The 17575-nt window shown below is 42.4% G+C and overlaps 3 protein-coding genes across 4 annotated transcripts; 1 reads left to right on the top strand and 2 right to left on the bottom strand.

Moving 5' to 3' along the window:
* Nucleotides 1-1841: 1841 nt before the first annotated feature.
* On the top strand, nucleotides 1842-7655 carry psen2 (presenilin 2). 2 transcript variants are annotated; one of them, XM_047578418.1, is made up of 11 exons: nucleotides 1842-1929; nucleotides 3150-3286; nucleotides 3365-3567; nucleotides 3661-3802; nucleotides 4240-4307; nucleotides 4402-4622; nucleotides 5213-5311; nucleotides 5939-5995; nucleotides 6078-6164; nucleotides 6450-6565; nucleotides 6655-7655. In XM_047578418.1, the coding sequence occupies exons 2-11, from the start codon at nucleotides 3155-3157 to the stop codon at nucleotides 6808-6810; spliced, it is 1281 nt and encodes a 426-aa protein (XP_047434374.1). In that variant the 5' UTR covers nucleotides 1842-1929; nucleotides 3150-3154; the 3' UTR covers nucleotides 6811-7655. The 2 variants fall into 2 exon arrangements, with proteins under 2 accessions (XP_047434374.1, XP_047434373.1); XM_047578417.1 differs by having other exon boundaries at nucleotides 1851-1929; nucleotides 3090-3286.
* A 1308-nt stretch (nucleotides 7656-8963) lies between these two features.
* dpy30 (dpy-30 histone methyltransferase complex regulatory subunit) lies at nucleotides 8964-10551 on the bottom strand. The gene is made up of 5 exons (XM_047578436.1): nucleotides 10482-10551; nucleotides 9794-9834; nucleotides 9624-9671; nucleotides 9378-9520; nucleotides 8964-9133 (listed from the first exon to the last, which is right to left on the bottom strand). Exons 1-5 carry the CDS (start codon nucleotides 10489-10491, stop codon nucleotides 9061-9063), a joined length of 315 nt encoding a protein of 104 aa, XP_047434392.1. The 5' UTR covers nucleotides 10492-10551; the 3' UTR covers nucleotides 8964-9060.
* A 615-nt stretch (nucleotides 10552-11166) lies between these two features.
* Nucleotides 11167-15775, bottom strand: srd5a2a (steroid-5-alpha-reductase, alpha polypeptide 2a). Its single transcript, XM_047578432.1, has 5 exons — nucleotides 15321-15775; nucleotides 13541-13704; nucleotides 12468-12569; nucleotides 12235-12385; nucleotides 11167-11606 (listed from the first exon to the last, which is right to left on the bottom strand). Exons 1-5 carry the CDS (start codon nucleotides 15629-15631, stop codon nucleotides 11540-11542), a joined length of 795 nt encoding a protein of 264 aa, XP_047434388.1. The 5' UTR covers nucleotides 15632-15775; the 3' UTR covers nucleotides 11167-11539.
* Between the last annotated feature and the right edge of the window lie 1800 nt (nucleotides 15776-17575).

Below are 17575 nucleotides of genomic sequence, written 5' to 3'. Positions count from 1 at the left end.
AGGAGGCATCACTGACTGGTTTTATTGGTCTCTACTGATTTCTACTGATTTCTACTGATTTCTGATTGACATCATAACATTAAAAAGAAGAAGAAGAAGAAGAACTTGTCATTGCACACAACGAAATTTAGTTTTGCAGCAATCTCTATAGCAGCATTTCATTGTGTTGTATTTTTATTTATTTATTTATTTTTTCGATGTATAAATTGTTTACCTGGACTTGCTTCTCCTCCACCATGTCTGACTTTCTTATAAAAAGGGCTCCCAGCCTCTGGTCTCAACACCAGGGCCTCCTCTAGAGGGACTGTCAGATCCCACACAGAAAAACAGCCTTTGGAAAATAAATAAATAAAATAAAAATGCTCTTTAAAGTGTCTGTTTCTGTAAAGTCCAGTCAGATCTGGACCAGTCTTCCTCCCACATTACAAACCTTCTAAACTCAATCAGAGGCTGAAATCAAACCAGTCCTGTAAATTATTGACTTTTAACGTCTTAGTAATGTCTTGTCTGGTGATGTGGTTTCATTGGATCTTTTGTCGAGTTCTGTATCTTGTCATGTTTTTGTCTTAACTGCCCAGAGACTGAGGATTCAAATTAGGATTGTTGCTCTAATATGTGTACGTTATTGCTTTCTGAACAGATGTTCATTCATGTGCACTGTCCCCATCAAATAAAAGAATAAATAAAAATAGCATAAAATCTTTCTCATTTGCTCTTACCTGTAGTGATTTCTATTGATTTCTAATGTATTTTATCTGAGTCCTGTCATTATTCGTGTTATTCATTTGTCTCATTTAACTTTACTTACTTAGTTCCTTCAGCTTGGTACACTGACTCACAATATCTTCTAGTAGCTTTAATCCATACTACTGTGTAAAAATACACAGTGTTATCAGCGATGACCACGGTCCCGTTGGTCCCTCACGTGGAGTCTTATGGCACCAGTAGGCATCAGTGATCAGGGGAGCATCATGCTGCTCTTGGTGCCAGGAAAGATCTGTTACAGGATAAAGAAAGCTGTGGACTCACTGCTAAGAGACCAACATCATCAGTTTCATCAGTTTCATCAGTTTCATGGACTATGAGAAGGCGTTTGACAGAGTTAACAGAGAAAGTAGGACAATCTAGACTTCTTGAGCGACATCCCTTTTGTCTCTCACAGCTAAAGGCAAATCCAAGAAAAAAATCAAGAGTGCTGGCAGACACCTCGCCTCAAGTAGGCCTCACCATCCACAAGGGAAAAACAAAGGTCCTCCAGGCCACCACAACGCATGGAGACCCAGTGATTCTTTAAGAAACAACAATAGAGGAAGTAAATGCCTTTACATATTTAGGCAGTGTTATTCACAGCTGAAGTGGCATGGGTGCAGACATCAGAGCCACAATCGGCAAAGCAAGAGTCGCCTTGATCCTGATCAAGAACATCTGGAGCTCGAAAGAAATCGTCTGGACCAAGCTCAGACTCTTCAGCTCTAACATTAAGCCGGTTCTACTGTACGGAGCAGAGAGTTGGAGGACGACCAAGAACACAACGATGAAGGTACAAATATTTAACATCAGCTGCCTGAGGAGGGTCATGAACATCCGCTGTACATTTAGAATTAATAAATATATGTTCACAGCGAATCAGTCAGTTATTTTGAGAAAAATATGTATTTTTAAATTTTAAATAATTTTTTAAAAATAAAAACTAAAGGGTCTAATTATTTTCATATTTATGTTTCAAAGAATATTTTTTTAAATAAATAAATAAATCATGAATAAATATATTGGGATTTTTTTTCCCGATGACCACGTGATCTCATGACATATCCGCTGACGCCGTCGCAGGTCACGTGGTCCGTCGATCAGCTGACTTCCGGGTTCGATCGACTGTCGGTGTTTACTTTGAGAGCGGTTCATTTTCCAGATTTCTGCACTTAAATCGAGGTAAACTCTTCATTTTAACGCATTCATCGAACGGTAACGGTTTCATCTCCGCCATTGTTACTCACACTCACTTTAATTTCTTCTGACATTTGGACAAAAAAATGCGGAAACCGAACTCTTCCGGGCTGGAAATCAAATATCAGTGTTGTTAGTAAAAAAAAAAAAAAAAAAAAAAAAACAACGAAAACAAAACAGTTTGATCAGTTTTAAATATCTTAGTTTCTGTTAATGCCGACCCAGTTAATGATATGAAATTAAGATACGAAGGACAAACGAAAATTCATCGAAATCGGGTGGATTAATAAAACTGTGACATACTTGTGTTTTATTAATGCTGTTAATGTGAATATCAAAAACACTAATTCCTGGTTTCTGTTAAACTTTGTAGACACAGGTTGTAGATGTATTTAAATCAAATATTTACAACCAAGTGTGATTAAAAAAACAAACATTTTAAAATACAAAAAGTTAAAACGAGCATAAAACTATGACCTGAACTACAAAGGAGAGATCATGAGACACTATCAGCCGGGAGGCTAGGAAGAGCTAGGAAGAGCTAGGAAGAGTTAGGAAGAGCTAGGAAGAGCAAGGAAATTCTGGGCTAGCTCTCCGACTAATGGCAAGGTGTCAGGACACACTACAAAACCTAAGGGCTTACAAAATGGCCCAACGTGTCAATCATTACCCTTCATTAGTCAGCTTCGTGTGTTATGGCCTCATATAAATGAAGGTCCATCCAGGTCATGGTTTATCCATCTCAACTAATCCGAGCAACTGAAACAGACTTAATTGTGGTGGTAGGAACCAAAATGGTGGCAGTGTTTCCTTTAGGTAAACCCCCCTAAAAAAACGGGAACTTGTAGAGTTTTAAGAGGACGTTTCCTCAGTTTTTATCTGTATTGTACATTGATGGCAGATTATAGCTCAGTCCAAATCCTCTGTTTAGGTTTTTCCAATCTGACAGAGCTGGCTCCCTTTACTCCTCGCTCACACCATCTGTCTTCTCTGGCTAAGATTTGGACGTTGTTGGTCATCAGACATTTGGGCTGGACCAGTTTTTTCTATTACCGGGTTTGAAATAAACTGGAATGCTGTGTTTACGTAGGAGATGATGATATTCTTCCTCTTTTAGGTCTCCTCTTCCTTTTTTTTTTTTTAAGGTGAACATTTGGGATAAACTCACAAGTGTCTGTTCTCTGAATTGTCGGTTCTCCGTGAAGCCGCCATGAACGCCTCCGACAGCGACGACGACATCTACAACGAGAGGACGGCGTTGATGCCCTCAGAGAATCCCGTGGTGCCGTCCTACAGGCCGGAACCTGACAACGCTTCCCTGAACAACACGCCAACCAAAAGGGTAGGAGTCGCTTCCTCCGTTCGCTTCCTGTGTGTCGTCATGTCCTGTCAATGTGTTGACGCTGGTGTGTTCGTGCAGCCGGCGGCGAGCGCGAGAACGGGTCCGGTCGCCGAGGGTAACGGATCAGATCAGGAGGTGGAGGCCGACGAGGAGGAGCTGCCTCTGAAGTATGGAGCCAAGCACGTCATCATGCTGTTCATCCCCGTCACCCTCTGCATGGTCGTGGTGGTCGCCACCATCAAGTCGGTCAACTTCTACAGCGAGAAGACCAACCAGCAGCTGTAGGTCCACGCCTCGGCCGCCTCATGCCCATGTCCTCCCCCAACCACTAACCGCTAACCGCTAACCGCTAACCGCCATATTTGTCTCTTCAGGATCTACACACCGTTCACAGAGAACACGGCGTCGGTCGGCCGCCGTCTCCTCCACTCCATCCTCAACACCATCATCATGATCAGCGTCATCGTGGTCATGACCATCTTTCTGGTCGTCCTCTACAAATACCGCTGCTACAAGGTTAGCACCACCTAACTCCTACCTACCTACCTAGGGTCACCACCTTGTCAGATCGTCCAGGAAACCTCGGAAACATGAGGAACAACAAGTCAACCTTTATTTATAAACCACAAGATAAAACTGTAACTAAAAAGGAGACAACTAGGTAGTGCTACTGTTAGCTAATAGGCTAGAAAGTAAATATATCAAGTATATATTGTATAGGATGGTATAGTACAGTATATAGTATAGCATAACACAGCATAGCATAGTTGTATTATTTGGGATCATATTAGTATCTACTATAGTACAGTATACCATAGTATAATATAGTATAGTATAGTATAATATAGCATAGTATAGTATAGTATAGCATAGTACAGTATAGACTAGCATAGCATAGCATAATAGAGTATGTTAGAGGACGCTGATGTGATTTGTTGTGTTGTGTTGTGCAGTTCATCCACGGCTGGCTCATCCTGTCCTCCCTCATGCTGCTGTTCTGGTTCAGCTTCATGTATCTGGGGTGAGTCTCACATTTCATGACCGAGCTGTAAGTTTTTCGTTTTAGGTGAATCATGTTGAGTTTTTTTTTTTTTTTTGTCCTCCTGTTTTCCCAGTGAAGTGTTTAAGACGTACAACGTGGCGGTGGACTACCCAACAGTGGGGATAATCATTTGGAACTTCGGGGCAGTGGGGATGATCTGTATCCACTGGAAGGGTCCTCTGCAACTGCAGCAGGCCTACCTCATCCTCATCAGCGCCCTCATGGCCCTTGTTTTCGTTAAGTACCTGCCTGAGTGGTCGGCCTGGGTCATCCTGGGAGCCATCTCCATCTATGGTGAGTCCAGGTCACCCCCACCTCACCTGTTCCTCACCTATATTTCACCCCCTACCTCACCTATACCTCACTGTTCCTCACATATACCTCATATATACTTGACCTGTACCTCACATATACCTCACCCCTACCTCACCTATACTTCACATGTTCCTCATATATACCTCACCAGTTACTCACTTGTACCTCATCTGTTCCTCATATGTACTTGACTTGTACCTCACCTTTACTTCACCTCTTCCTCATATATACCTCACATGTACTTCACCTCTTCCTCATATATACCTCACATGTACTTCACCTTTACTTCACATGTTCCTCATATATACCTCACCAGTTACTCACTTGTACCTCATCTGTTCCTCATATGTACTTGACTTGTACCTCACCTTTACTTCACCTCTTCCTCATATATACCTCACATGTACTTCACCTTTACCTCACCTGTTCCTCATATGTACCTCATCTGTTACTCATATATACTTGACATGCTCCTCACCTGTACTTCACCTCTTCCTCATATATACCTCACATATACCTCACCTATACCTCATATACCTTACCTCACCTCTGGTTGTCTGTTGTTTCAGACCTGGTCGCTGTCCTGAGTCCTAAAGGTCCTCTCAGGATGTTGGTGGAAACAGCTCAGGAGCGTAACGAGCCCATCTTCCCCGCCCTCATCTACTCCTGTGAGTCCAGTCGACTTGAAATCAAAGATTCAGCATCAAACAGTCGTGAACACGTTTCTTTCACAAAAAACTATGATACTGAACCTTACAAAGACCAAATAAATGAGGAATAGGTCAAAAACTATCATGTCCATATTCATGAAGCTGGTCTCTGTGGATGGGTAAGACTTTAGAGAATAGATTCCCAGTTGGGATTTGACCTCTTGACAGTGAATCTGATTCCACTACAGGAGACAACGCACACACAATTCAACCTCTGGACATTTTATTTAGTCTGTACATCAAGTACAGTATCATCAAGTTCTACCATTGTGCACATTATAGAATCCATAAAAATATAATGACTGTTGTTGACACATGAAACTTCCCAGGGAAACAAGTCACCAAGGCATGCTACATGCTACACAATGCTAAGCTAACTGTTGTTTTTTATCTGTGGTACCACTGTTAGCTCACTAGATGGAGGCAGAGAACAACTGAATGAAACTGAGGCATAGAGATCAGATTCTGTCTGGAAAGTCACCAGTGGTGCATAGTTGACTAAGAACCAAGTGGGACGGCTCACAGGGACTACAAAATGACTACAAATAGTTTGTTGGTGTCAACGTGTTTTTATGTGTTTTTCAGCTGCCATGATGTGGACGGTGGGGATGGCGAGTCCAGACCCTCAGCGCTCTGACACAGGTCTGACACCACAGCAACATCCAGACGCTTCCTCTCGTTTGTCGTGGTGATGCTGCATCACTGACGCCATTTTGTTTTCCAGACGAGGAGGCGGAGCAGAACGTTGGGGGGGCGGAGCCTCAGAGGAGACGACAGAGGTCTCTTCAAGAGGACGAGCTGGAGGAGGAGAGTGAGTTCACGCTGAGGCTTGGTGTTGTGTTATTGTGTGTGTGTGTGTATTAATATGTGTGTGTGTTATTGTGTTAATGTGTGTGTGTTAATGTTCTATTGTGTTGTTGTTGTGTCTGTTAATGTGCTATTCTGCGTTAATGCGTTATTGTGTGTGTGTTATTATGTTAATTTGTTATTGTTTTGTTGTGTGTTACTAAGTTATTGTTGTGGTTTTGTGTTAATATTCTATTGTGCGTTAATGTGTGTTATTGTTGTGTTATTGTGTTAATGTGTGTGTGTGTAGGGGGGGTGAAGCTGGGCCTCGGTGACTTCATCTTCTACAGCGTCCTGGTTGGAAAAGCTGCAGCGACCGGTGGAGACTGGAACACGACGCTGGCCTGCTTCGTCGCCATCCTCATCGTGAGTTCACCTTCACCACAGGAAGTAGATGTTCAGCCGCTTCCTGTTTGCTCTAACGCTGGTTAAATCCCCTTTTCCTCCTGCTCCAGGGCCTGTGTCTGACTCTGCTGCTCTTGGCCATCTTTAAGAAGGCTCTGCCGGCGTTGCCCATCTCCATCACCTTCGGCCTCGTCTTCTACTTCTCCACAGACTTCCTGGTTCAGCCCTTCATGGACAACCTGGCCTCTCACCAGTTTTACATCTAGACCAAGCCCCGCCTACCTCACCTCACCTCACCTCCCGCCCCCGGTAACGTTACCCCGCTGGACCGCCAACCACGTGTTGATGTCACGCACAAAGACGACAGGAAGTGACGTAACAGATAGAGGTAGCTGGTTGTTTGACTGGTAGTTTAGAGGAAAGGCCTTAGGTCTGTCTGTAGTTCTGTCCTGAAACAGAGGCCGTCTGTGATTGGTTCACGCTCCGTCAGGATGTCACGTGACCCGTCAACCTTCACTACCTGACCAGTTCGTCCTCAAGCTGGGACAGGGGAGGGCCCACCACTTTAGGACGTGGCGTCCCTTGCTCTATTTTTACATTTCAGGGTTTTATTTATCTCCTGAACTGAATACTACAGTACCCATGAGCCTCGGTCGTGACGCAGTGAATTCTGACCAATCCCTGCACGGCTGGATTCATTCTGAGGAACTGACATCGTTTTTTTTTTTTTTTGTTGTTGTTGTTGTTTTTTTTTTAAAACTCAGCGACTTCTCCTGCTGAAATGCACCCTGGGAGTCGTAGTTAAACATCTGTATCGTAGACGTAGTCACTTTAATTAAATGACACTCATTAATATATCTAAAACTGTCTGAGTTTAAATCATTTAATATTGGATTGTTTATTTAACGTTGAACTCTTGAGGTTGTAGGTTTTTAACGTTTACACCACTGGAAGCTCCGCCTCCTCCTCCGCTCAGGGACGCTAGCCGCTACTGGCTGTTAGCTTGCTATCAGCCCCTGTTAGCTTGGTGCCAATGATGAGGACCTGAGGAGAACATTTGATTGTTTTGTTGTTTATATGAAGTTGATTAAAAGTCGATATCTTGAGACCACACAGTGAAGATGTTTGTTGTTTTAAAATAGATCTGAATGAGGATTCACAGGAAAACTGTAAAACTCAATGTGTCCCACAACGTGTGTGAAGTTGTTCCAACAGTCAGGTGGTTCCTGAACGCCTCTTAAAGACAAACACGTCTCCTCTGCAGCGCTCGCTGATGTTAAACAATCAAACACAACATATTTCCCGTGTAAACTGACGCTGTTCATGAACCTTTTGGAGCTCATTCATGGTCTTTGTCTCTTATTAAAGACAAGACTCTGCAGTTTCTGTCACAAGAGTGCAGCATTTACTCAAACACAACTCGTGTAAAGAACTCTGATTGTTTCAAAAAGATACTGCTGTCCTATAGACCACCCAATGTTCAGTCCCATCAGAGTCACTGGCTCCAGTCTCAAGGTGTAAATGGAGTCGAATCCAGTATAAATTCAGTCTTAACTTCTGTACCTGAAAAGATTCAACCCTATTCCCACCTCGAGAGGTGACAGGTTGATGGAAATTAGTTGCACCAGTTTCTGATGCTTTTTTTTTTTTACCCAGTTTCCTATAAAAACCGTCTTCTCCGAAGTCTAGTTGCTTTTTAAAACACTTTTAATATTCCCGTAGTGTCATTAAACGCATCGTCTTTATCTACGACACGTTCTTCTTTGTTTAAGTTTGAGTTTAAAAGATTCGCATATAACCAGAAACCTCTCAGGATCTGGATTTCATTCTGATCCAGTGGAACAAATGACTCGGCATCAACCGGATCATCTTCCAACCAATCAGTGTGTCGCCACTGTTCCTAAGCCCCGCCCCCAAGCGATCTGATTGGAGCAGGATCAGTTGCCAACAGAGAGACTTCTGTTCTCCATCCACCACTTCATCCTTTTGTCTGTAAAATGTAAATAGAATTGAATTGTTCAAAGTGTAAATGAGAGTCTCGCGTAACAGCGCCTCCTTGTGGCTTCATCCCCACAGAGTTATAGGTTTAATTCACTTTGAGATCATTTAAACAGTTGTTTCTTCTTTAATTTAAACTGAAATATTAAAAGTAAAACATATTTTACAACTGAATGTTTGTCCTGACAGAAGAAGAGGCTGAAACATTTCAGTAAGTTTTATTTTGTTTGTTGCGAAGAATAAAGATGAATTCTACGGATGGTTTAAGCCTCTTTTAGCTCCTTGTTTTGGTTTCTTGTTTCTCTCAGAGTGAATCTTTCAAACAACTCAAATGTTTCACTTTTACTCTCTAAATATTAAATGTTCTACATTTAAAATAAAGCTCAACACATCCTATTGAAATAAGAGTGAAAACGTCCAGTTCCTCTATAACATCATGTTTAATGTGGGTTTAAAAAAAACAAAACAAAAAAACAAACTAACAGTCCATTAACAAACACGGGAGACGAGTTTCTGCTTCAATTTCTTTCTTCAAACTGAGATTTGTTCTTGACCAGGAACGCAGCCAAATACTCAATGGGGTTCGGAGGTCTGAGGACAAACAACGAGGCGAGAAGAGTCAACAAATAACAAGTACAGTCAATGAGCCTATTCACACGGAACTAGTTTTATCTGGGACCTCCACCAATTTGTACTGCAAATCGTCCATGTCCATAATTTGTAAAGTAAAAACTACGGGGAGAAAGGAGGGTAATCTCTGAATCACAGGACGTCCCAGGTAAAACTAGTCCCATGTGAGTAGGGCCTTAATGAAACACGGCTTGTGTGTCCTGACCTCTCCTTGGCGAGCACCGACAGGCCCTGCAGCAGGATGGGAACCACGGTCTGGTCCAGATACGCTCTGGTGGGCAGCGCCTGCAGGTCCACCTTCTGCTTAGACATCTTATCTCCACTCGCCTTCTCGTTCTCCACCGTCCTCTGATGAGCAGCAGCAGCAAAGCATGCTGGGAGTCTGAGTCTGACACAGCCCCCCCCCTCCTCACACAGACTGACAGTGTGTGTGTGTGTGTGCGTGTTTTACCTGGATGTTGTCCGTTAATCCGTACTCCGCATGAGGGTTTTCAGACACCTGCACAAAGTGTGATGGTTTATAAACTTGAGACAAACAGGAAAAGAGAACTCGTGCTATGCTAACAGTTAAGCTAGGCTAATGAGTTGGGCGTTTGTGTACATGCTGCATGTGTTTCTTACCGGTGTGTGTCCTTCCATCGACTGGTCGGCGTCTGTGTGATCTGAAAACAAACAGCTGATCAATGTTCCGCTGATGAAGAGTTTTAATTTCATTATTTTTTGCCTGAGTTTGGTGGCGGAGGGAACCGGGAGAAGTTGATAACTTTGAGGCATCATTTAAATCAATATCGTGAATGTGTTTGTTTGTGTTGGAATCATATTGATCCGACTATCATTCCGAAGTTATGAACGGGTTGATTAATTCACCCACTGAACTCCGGTGGATCCCTTCGCAATCGCTCTAACGTTAAATTGACTGTTTATTGAATGGAGTCTGGTACCAAGAAATTAAAGAGGAGGGTTTGATTAGGAGTGAACAGCGGCTCGTGTTTCATAGTCAGAGGCATATCTGACTTTCTTCTTCTTTCGGACTAAAAACTAGACGAACATTAAATCGTTTTTTAATTAACTGAAATCTCCACATTATCCGCGGCTGCGCTGCTCTGCTCTTTGTAAACGGCGGTAAGTTAGCTTAGCATCGCAGAAACGCTTCATTTCCGGTATATAAACCTCACCAACGGATAAAACCGACCTCCGTGGTTTAAACTGGTCGTCAAATAATCGACTCAGACCGGAAATATGCCGCAAAAGAAACTCAATCCGAATGAAAATGGAGAAAAATGCGATCAATGGTCAACAATTAACTTACCGTCCGCCATGTTTGTTGTGGACGTTTACGTAAGATATCCAGCGTAAATCGACGCTACGTACAAAATATACTAACGGCTTTACTTCAAAATAAAAGTAATGCGGTTTAAACATTTATTCTTATTAATGTAATCAATGGCTTATGCGTTTATATTATTATTATCGTTATTATTGGTAGTATCAATATTATCTTAAAAGCAAAAGCGAGCTTATTTACTTCAGAAATGAATTAAATGTGAGGCATCTTTCTGGATCGTTTTCTCGTTACTTCCTCATTTATTTTGATATACACACCAACTTCCTGTCCCTGTGTGTTTCTCGGATAGACTGTAAATAAACAGGACAGCTCCTTTATTTTTTTTCAAGGATGATTTCTTTAATTTTAAGTAGTTAATATAATGTCGGTGTATGTTTAAGTGTAATTTCTTTGTATGAGTTTACTTATTTATTTGACGATAGAAACGAATGTGACGACCGCCAGTTGCCATGACAACCACTCTACTTCGTCACATTTGGTCGATTCTCTTCAGCTGCGTCTTGATTTTGTAAAACATTTAAAATATATTTCTCCAAAAACTGAGACCCAAAACCTTCCTTTGTTCCTAAATTAATATTTTTCATCACTAATTCTTTTTTATATATATGAACAACATTTTAAAGTTTAGAGGTAAAATAAATGCAGTGAAATAAACCAGTAAAACTTTTTCTATAAGAACAAACTCATTATTTATTAGCGATTTGTTATACAAAACCATAGATAATTTATTTTCACTGCACATGTGTCAGCATTGTGAGTAGATAGTAACAGTAGATAAAAATAATATATTAATAATACATTATTGTTATGTTAACGGTAACTGAAAAGTCAACTGTGTTAATAAAAGGATAAAATTAATCCTACAGATGGATGCATTCCTTCAAGATATTAGATAAAAACAGACAAATAACATTTCTTTAATAAACTTCTGAGTTTGCACTGACTCAGAAAACCTGTCAGTTGTAAAAGTCGGTGTAGAGATAAGATGAGGTGATCACTTCTTGTTTGTCTGTGCTCAGTCGTCAGAGGATGAAGGGAATCAGAGCTTTCCTGGAGCGAGGGTAGTCCTCAAACCTCTGCTGATAGTCTCTGAAAGACACAGGGAGACAGAGTCTGAGTTCAGTGTTTGGACTATGCAGCGTCTTCCTCTTCCTCTGTGCCGTACTGTGGAGCATAGACAGTATAAAGGCGGATGCTGGAACAGCTGCTAAAGCTAAAGTGAGCCCAAAGCTAGCAGAGCTCCCCCTGGTGGCTGACTGCAGTATCGTCCATAAACTCCTCCTCCTCCATGTTAGAGGGCGGGACCAAACTAAAACACTAAAAACACTGTACCATGTTGATGAATGCTCAAGTTCAATTCTTTTGTCTAAGTTTTGTTTTAGTTTATCATTTGACACTATAGAAGCAGGATGTGATAAAATGCCGACTACTCCGTGAAACATTTCCTTGTAGCTGGTGGAGGTAGAGCAGAGCCAGTAAATGTGGGTGGGGCATCGATAGTGTGGCTCCTCCTACTGATTGGACTCTTAACATTAAAACTCACAAGATGGCACTGCCCGTATGTTCAGGAAAATGTTTGGCCAATGGGAGGAAGTGGGGACGTGCGGTCCATATTTATATACAGTCTATGGTGAGGACAGACTGGCTGATCTGGTGAGGAAGACTATGGTAGGGAAGGAGTGGACAGGGTGGATCTGGATCTGGATCATACCAGTACCTGTGGTGCTGGTAGGCTCTGGGCCCGATGGAGCAGATGGTGAAGAAGGCGAAGGCGAAGGCTGGTAGCGTCCACGCTGCTATAGCGTAGCCACACCACTCGATGATCTCCCCGAGGAAGTTAGCACCAGATACGAACTCAAACATTCCTCCTGGAAGACAGAAACCACTGAGTGAGGACCAGAGTCCAGGCATCAGTAACAGTGTGTAGACCTGGATCTGGATCAGGTGTACCGTAGGGGACCCTGTAGACGATCTCTCCAGGTTTGCGGAGGCTGCGTAGGATGTAGTCGCTGTGGATGTTGATGCTCATACCAACCGCAAACACAATGAAACCTTCAGCAACACAAAGAGGAAACGTTAGGCTCAGGTCCATAGGTGGTAAATAAGCATTTTGTTTGTTTGTAATGTATCTGTTTATACTTTCTATGATATTATTTTTATTCTTTAGTCCACCCATATGTGATGCTGAACAACAATGACAGTTTCCTCATTGTGGAATGACAGATCATATCACATCATATCTTATCCGGACACAGAGGCCAACTTATCACTGCTTATCAGAAGAATGCTGTCAGAACCTGAGGTCATTCTGCAGATAAAGATGGATGAATGCTGCTTATAATCAAGATTCCTCCAAATACTCAGAGACATTTAGTTGAAACTATTTCAGATGATGACGTGTATGACTGTTGTTCATCGCCACATTCAGAATCAGATCCCAACGACCCGAGACTCCAGATAAACTTTCCTCCACTATAGCTGCTATTCGTTAGCACCTACTGAACAGGGTAACATTAGCTGTTTCGATAGCGTAAAAAAAAAAAACTCTGAAATATCTAAAGCTAAAACACTTTTACACTCTCGTGAGGTGGTTTTTCAGACGTGTGGATATGCAAGTTTATCTCAAAAGTGCAATGGAAAACTTTTTTGGGCATTTCATCCTCCTCAAAATGAAGTCTCTTATGGGACATCGTGAGAAGACACTTTATCAGAGTTAGTCTACAGCTCAATCGCAAAACCCCTTTCAATGGAAGCACGTACAAAGAGCCCTTTATCGAAATTCCAGAAATATCACTTGTACTACACAGAAATTGCACTTCTTTTTCTTTAGAAATGTCTGGTTGTTTATTACATGTGGTGTAACACTGCAGTTTGTTAAATGTAAACACTTTCAAAATGTACTTTTTTTTCCAGCTAAACAACAGGAAGCATCCGGAATTGTCATTGTTTTTAGGTTAATACAGGGCTGAGATCAAATTGAGCTGCATGTGGCCTCTCAAAGAGACACTTTCCTAACGTCTGACCTGCCGCCAGGCGAACGTCCGTCCTCCAGGTGTCATCGAAGTGGGCGCAGTGCAGCAGGTGATGTCCCTGCAGGAAGCCGTTCAACGAGCAGAAGATGGCGGCGGAGAAGACGATAACCAGCGGGACAGGTCGTCCTCTGGTCAGGGAAGCGTAGATCAGACTCCTGAGGGACAGAGAGTCAAGTCATTTCCAGGTTAACTTCCATCATGGACACAACACAGATTCAGTGTAAACATGTTTGAGGCAGAATAAAATCATGGACAAGTTTGAAATTCTGTCCAGACACATTTTTAGGTCTCAAAAAGAGGACGCATCCGGAAAAAGAGGACACGTGGTCACCCTCGCTAATATTGGAGGCTCTTCATTAAAGAACTAACGGCAAAGGAAGAAATAGCAGGGTTTTATCTCTTTCTAGCCTTTCAGCTAACAGCAACTCTTGCTAACTTCCTAGCCCCCCAGCTAACAATTGATCTTCCAAGCTTCCTAGCCACCCAGCTAATGGTAGTTATTGCTATCTTCCTAGCAACCCAGTTAACAGTAGATCTTCCAAGCTTCTCAGCTTCACAGCTATCAGTAGCTCTTGCTAACCTCCCAACTAACAGTAACTCTTGCTAACTTCCTAGCCTCCCAGCTAGAGGCAACTCTTCCAAGCTTCCTCGGCACCCAGCTAATAGTAGCGCTTGCTGGATTCCTAGTCTCCCAGATAGTGGTAGCTCTTTAGGCTTCCTAGCCACCCAGCCAACAGTAGATCTTCCAAGCTTTTTAGCTTCATGGCTAACAGTTGCTCTTACTAACTTCCTAACTTCCCAACTAAGAGTAACTTTTGCTGTCTTCCCAGCTAATGGTAACTCTTCCAAGCTTTTTTATCCTACCAGCTAATGGCTAGCCACCCAGCAAATGATAGCTCTGACAAGCTTCCTAGCCACCATGCCAACAGTATCTCTTCAACCTTTCAGCCTCCCAGCTAACGACAGCTCTACATATTATTTCTTTTGAATGATGAATAGTGTAGTCTCTGTGGTGAGTTCCGGCAATACTTCTTGTTATTATGTCAAGGATGAAGCTTGTTTTCTTTATCTCATCTCAGATGAAATTTCTGATCTGGAAAAACCTGTTTGGGGCACACCGAGAGACATGACTCAAAAAAAGAAAATAATGTGACGGTTGTGTTGAAACCACGTGATGTGGCAATACTTCCGCTTCTTCAGTTCCATGAACACATCTCTCGTAGTTCTGCCTGATGTTTGACTCTGACTTTCAGATTAAATCAAGATGTGGGTTTTACCTCTGAAACAAATTACCTTACAACCTCACTATTCAGCAGGAGGTTGGTCGCTATAAAATAATAAAAACCAGTGCACACTCTCTCTTTCTAATGTCAATCGTCTAATGCAAAAGTGTCAAAAAATACTTTAATTTCCAAACAAAGTAACTGCTATTTTAAGGGTTCACATAGTTGTAGTCAGAGATGGGACCTTAACAGACACAGAGACTTAGAACTAAATAGAAATAACACTTATTTCTCTTCAGAAATGTCTGGTTGTTAATTTCATGTATTGTAGCAATGCAGTTCAATAAATGTACACGCTTTAATTTACCCTTTCCCTACTAAAACAAGGGGAAACCTTCGAAGTTGTCGTTAATTATAGGTTAATGCGCTGTTGTGAAACCGGTCCGTCCCCTTTGAGGTCAAATTGGGCCACATGTGGTCCCCGGACCAAAATGAGTTCGACCCCGTTACTCTGATGACCCTGTCCCGGAGCTCAGGTGAGTTCTCACCTGTGGAAGTAGTGCAGCATGAAGGTCCCGAGCAGCAGCGTCCTCCCGCGGCCGCCCCTCCCGTTCTCAGACTCCGGTTCCGGGCTGAGCAGCAGCAGCAGCAGCGGCAGCAGGAAGGCCGGCACCTCCTGCAGGAACCAGCCGAGCCGGGCCGGGCAGCAGCGGCCGCCCGACGCCACGTAGCGGCCGTACTGCGTCTGGGCCCGGGTCTGGTGCAGCAGATAGGCCCCGCCTCCGACGACCAGAGCCCAGCTGAGAAAGGACACGGCGGCCTCGCAGCACTCCATCAACCCCGAGGAGGAGCTCAACATGGAGTGCGAGGCTCCCCTGACACCGGGCGGCTGGCGGAGGTGGAGGTGGAGTTGGAGGTGGTGAACGGTTCAAGGAAGGAAATGAATAGCGGAGAGCAACGCTCCTGCAAGTCTTTTCATCACAACGACAAGAATCCGAGTCATCAATAGCCCACACCCTATAGGCTTGGCTTCGTTTTTTTTTTTTTTTTATATAGTTTTGTGTGTGTGTGTGTACTAATAACTCCGCTTTTTGCTCTGTCTCCTCACTGTTTTATACTGTCCAGTACATTTTACAGCTTTAGCAATAACTTGGCAGTTTAGTTTTATACTTCGTTTTATTCAGTTTTTGAGAACTTTCTTGTTTATCTTCTATGATCTATCTGTGTTCTATCTTATTTTTGTACAAAAATCTGTCCACATTTACCACCTTAGCAGTTCTATTATATTCCATTACATTTTAGCATTTCTTTAATTCCCAGCTCACAGTGTGTACACTGACTGTCCAGGGGCATTTATTATATATTTATTTATTTTCTGTGTACACATTTCTTACCTAATTCTGCACTACTATGACGAGCAACTTCAAGTTTCTGATCACAAAGCATTTCTTAAAAACCAGCATGAGTTCTATATATTTTGGGATGCATTTACTGCACGATCAGACTTAGTTTTTACTGATATGAACCATTTTCCTCAATCTCCCTTTAGGTGAACATTAATGTTACCAGAACATTTCTGAACAAAGAAAAGAAGAAGGGCTTAGTTTTAGGGTGGAGAAGGTCACAACTTCAGTGCAATAAATAAATAAATAAATAAATCACAGTTTGCATTATTCACTTTAACTCTTTGGCTTTCGAGAGTCTGCAGAGAAATATATCTTGTGGAAAGAATTCCTCGTATGTGCCACTGAGTTTGAGTTTAAGCAAAAGAAAGAAAACTAACTCACGTTCTTGATGCTGTGCAAGTCAAATCAAATCACATTTTCAGTTTCAGTTCACACCGAAGCAGTTAATGTGTAACGTGAGTGTTCAGGAGCCAGGTTTACACTGAGACTCTATTCTCATTGGGACTGAAGGTTTCACGTCAGCTGTTTAAATGTGAGGTGATTTATTCAGATCTGATGTGTACGTGTACCACTGCTTTTAACCTGAACGGCCGTTTTACAGGCGTGTGATAGATCGATGAAAACCTCATGTGTCTGATCTCTTGTCTAATCAGCAGTAGTTACTATTGTCTTTACACTGTCATTATTAAAGCAACAGCTTGATTCAGAACGTTTTGCTACTGTGTTGTTTAGCCTTATAGTAGCCGGTGTTCAATTGACGAACCTTTTTAAACAGTTAAATATTTCTGCCGTCTACGTGTGTGATAATATGTAGTTGTTATTAAAAGAATGAGTCGTCGAGGAAACATCCCTGTGCATTTACGTCTAGACGGAGCATGCTCAGACAGAACGGAGCCGGACTTCATTGGCCGTGACTATTCTACCCCTGTGAAACTGAAAGATTGGTTTGGGCCTGTTTATTCTGGCTGAGGTGTTCATATGGAGCATTTTCATTCGGTTTGGGCTTCTGAACCAGCCAGTGTCACGTGTTGTTGTCTTCGTGTATTTATAGCTGAGGTCATGTGTCAATGAATGGATAGAATGACCTCGTCTGTCCAGACAGCTGCTCCACAGTAAAACAAAAACAGATCATTTAATTAAATACGCATGAAAACATTCAGCGGGCGAAACATTAGTTCAAAGCTCCGGGAAACTTTCAGGATCAGCTGCTCAGGGTGAACATGCAGACAGCAGGGGAGGGTTTCATGGAGATGGTTCACACCCAGAGAGTCGACCAGTGCTGAGACTGGAATCAGGAACTGAAATGCTTGGCAGCTGGTTGTCACCAATGTTTCTATAGCGCCAGACAACTAAAAAACATATCATCCAAAACAATGACACTTGAACATTCATCAGCA

Source organism: Mugil cephalus, chromosome 2, assembly GCF_022458985.1.
Source record: "Mugil cephalus isolate CIBA_MC_2020 chromosome 2, CIBA_Mcephalus_1.1, whole genome shotgun sequence".
NCBI classification, from domain to species: Eukaryota; Metazoa; Chordata; class Actinopteri; order Mugiliformes; family Mugilidae; genus Mugil; species Mugil cephalus.
The sequence above is the reverse complement of the archived record's forward strand: the minus strand, read 5'-3'. Positions and strand labels throughout refer to the sequence as shown.

Coding starts and splice junctions, on each gene's coding strand:
- psen2 (XM_047578418.1), top strand. CDS start 3,155: ATGAACGCCTCCGACAGCGACGACGACATCTACAACGAGAGGACGGCG. Junction 3,568..3,660: donor GAGAAGACCAACCAGCAGCT/GTAGGTCCACGC, acceptor TTGTCTCTTCAG/GATCTACACACCGTTCACAG. Junction 4,308..4,401: donor TTCAGCTTCATGTATCTGGG/GTGAGTCTCACA, acceptor CTGTTTTCCCAG/TGAAGTGTTTAAGACGTACA.
- dpy30 (XM_047578436.1), bottom strand. Junction 9,672..9,793: donor CGATGGAAGGACACACACCG/GTAAGAAACACA, acceptor CACTTTGTGCAG/GTGTCTGAAAACCCTCATGC. Junction 9,134..9,377: donor TCGGTGCTCGCCAAGGAGAG/GTCAGGACACAC, acceptor GTTTGTCCTCAG/ACCTCCGAACCCCATTGAGT.
- srd5a2a (XM_047578432.1), bottom strand. CDS start 15,631: ATGTTGAGCTCCTCCTCGGGGTTGATGGAGTGCTGCGAGGCCGCCGTG. Junction 12,570..13,540: donor GGACGTTCGCCTGGCGGCAG/GTCAGACGTTAG, acceptor GTGTTGCTGAAG/GTTTCATTGTGTTTGCGGTT. Junction 11,607..12,234: donor AGAGCCTACCAGCACCACAG/GTACTGGTATGA, acceptor TGTGTCTTTCAG/AGACTATCAGCAGAGGTTTG.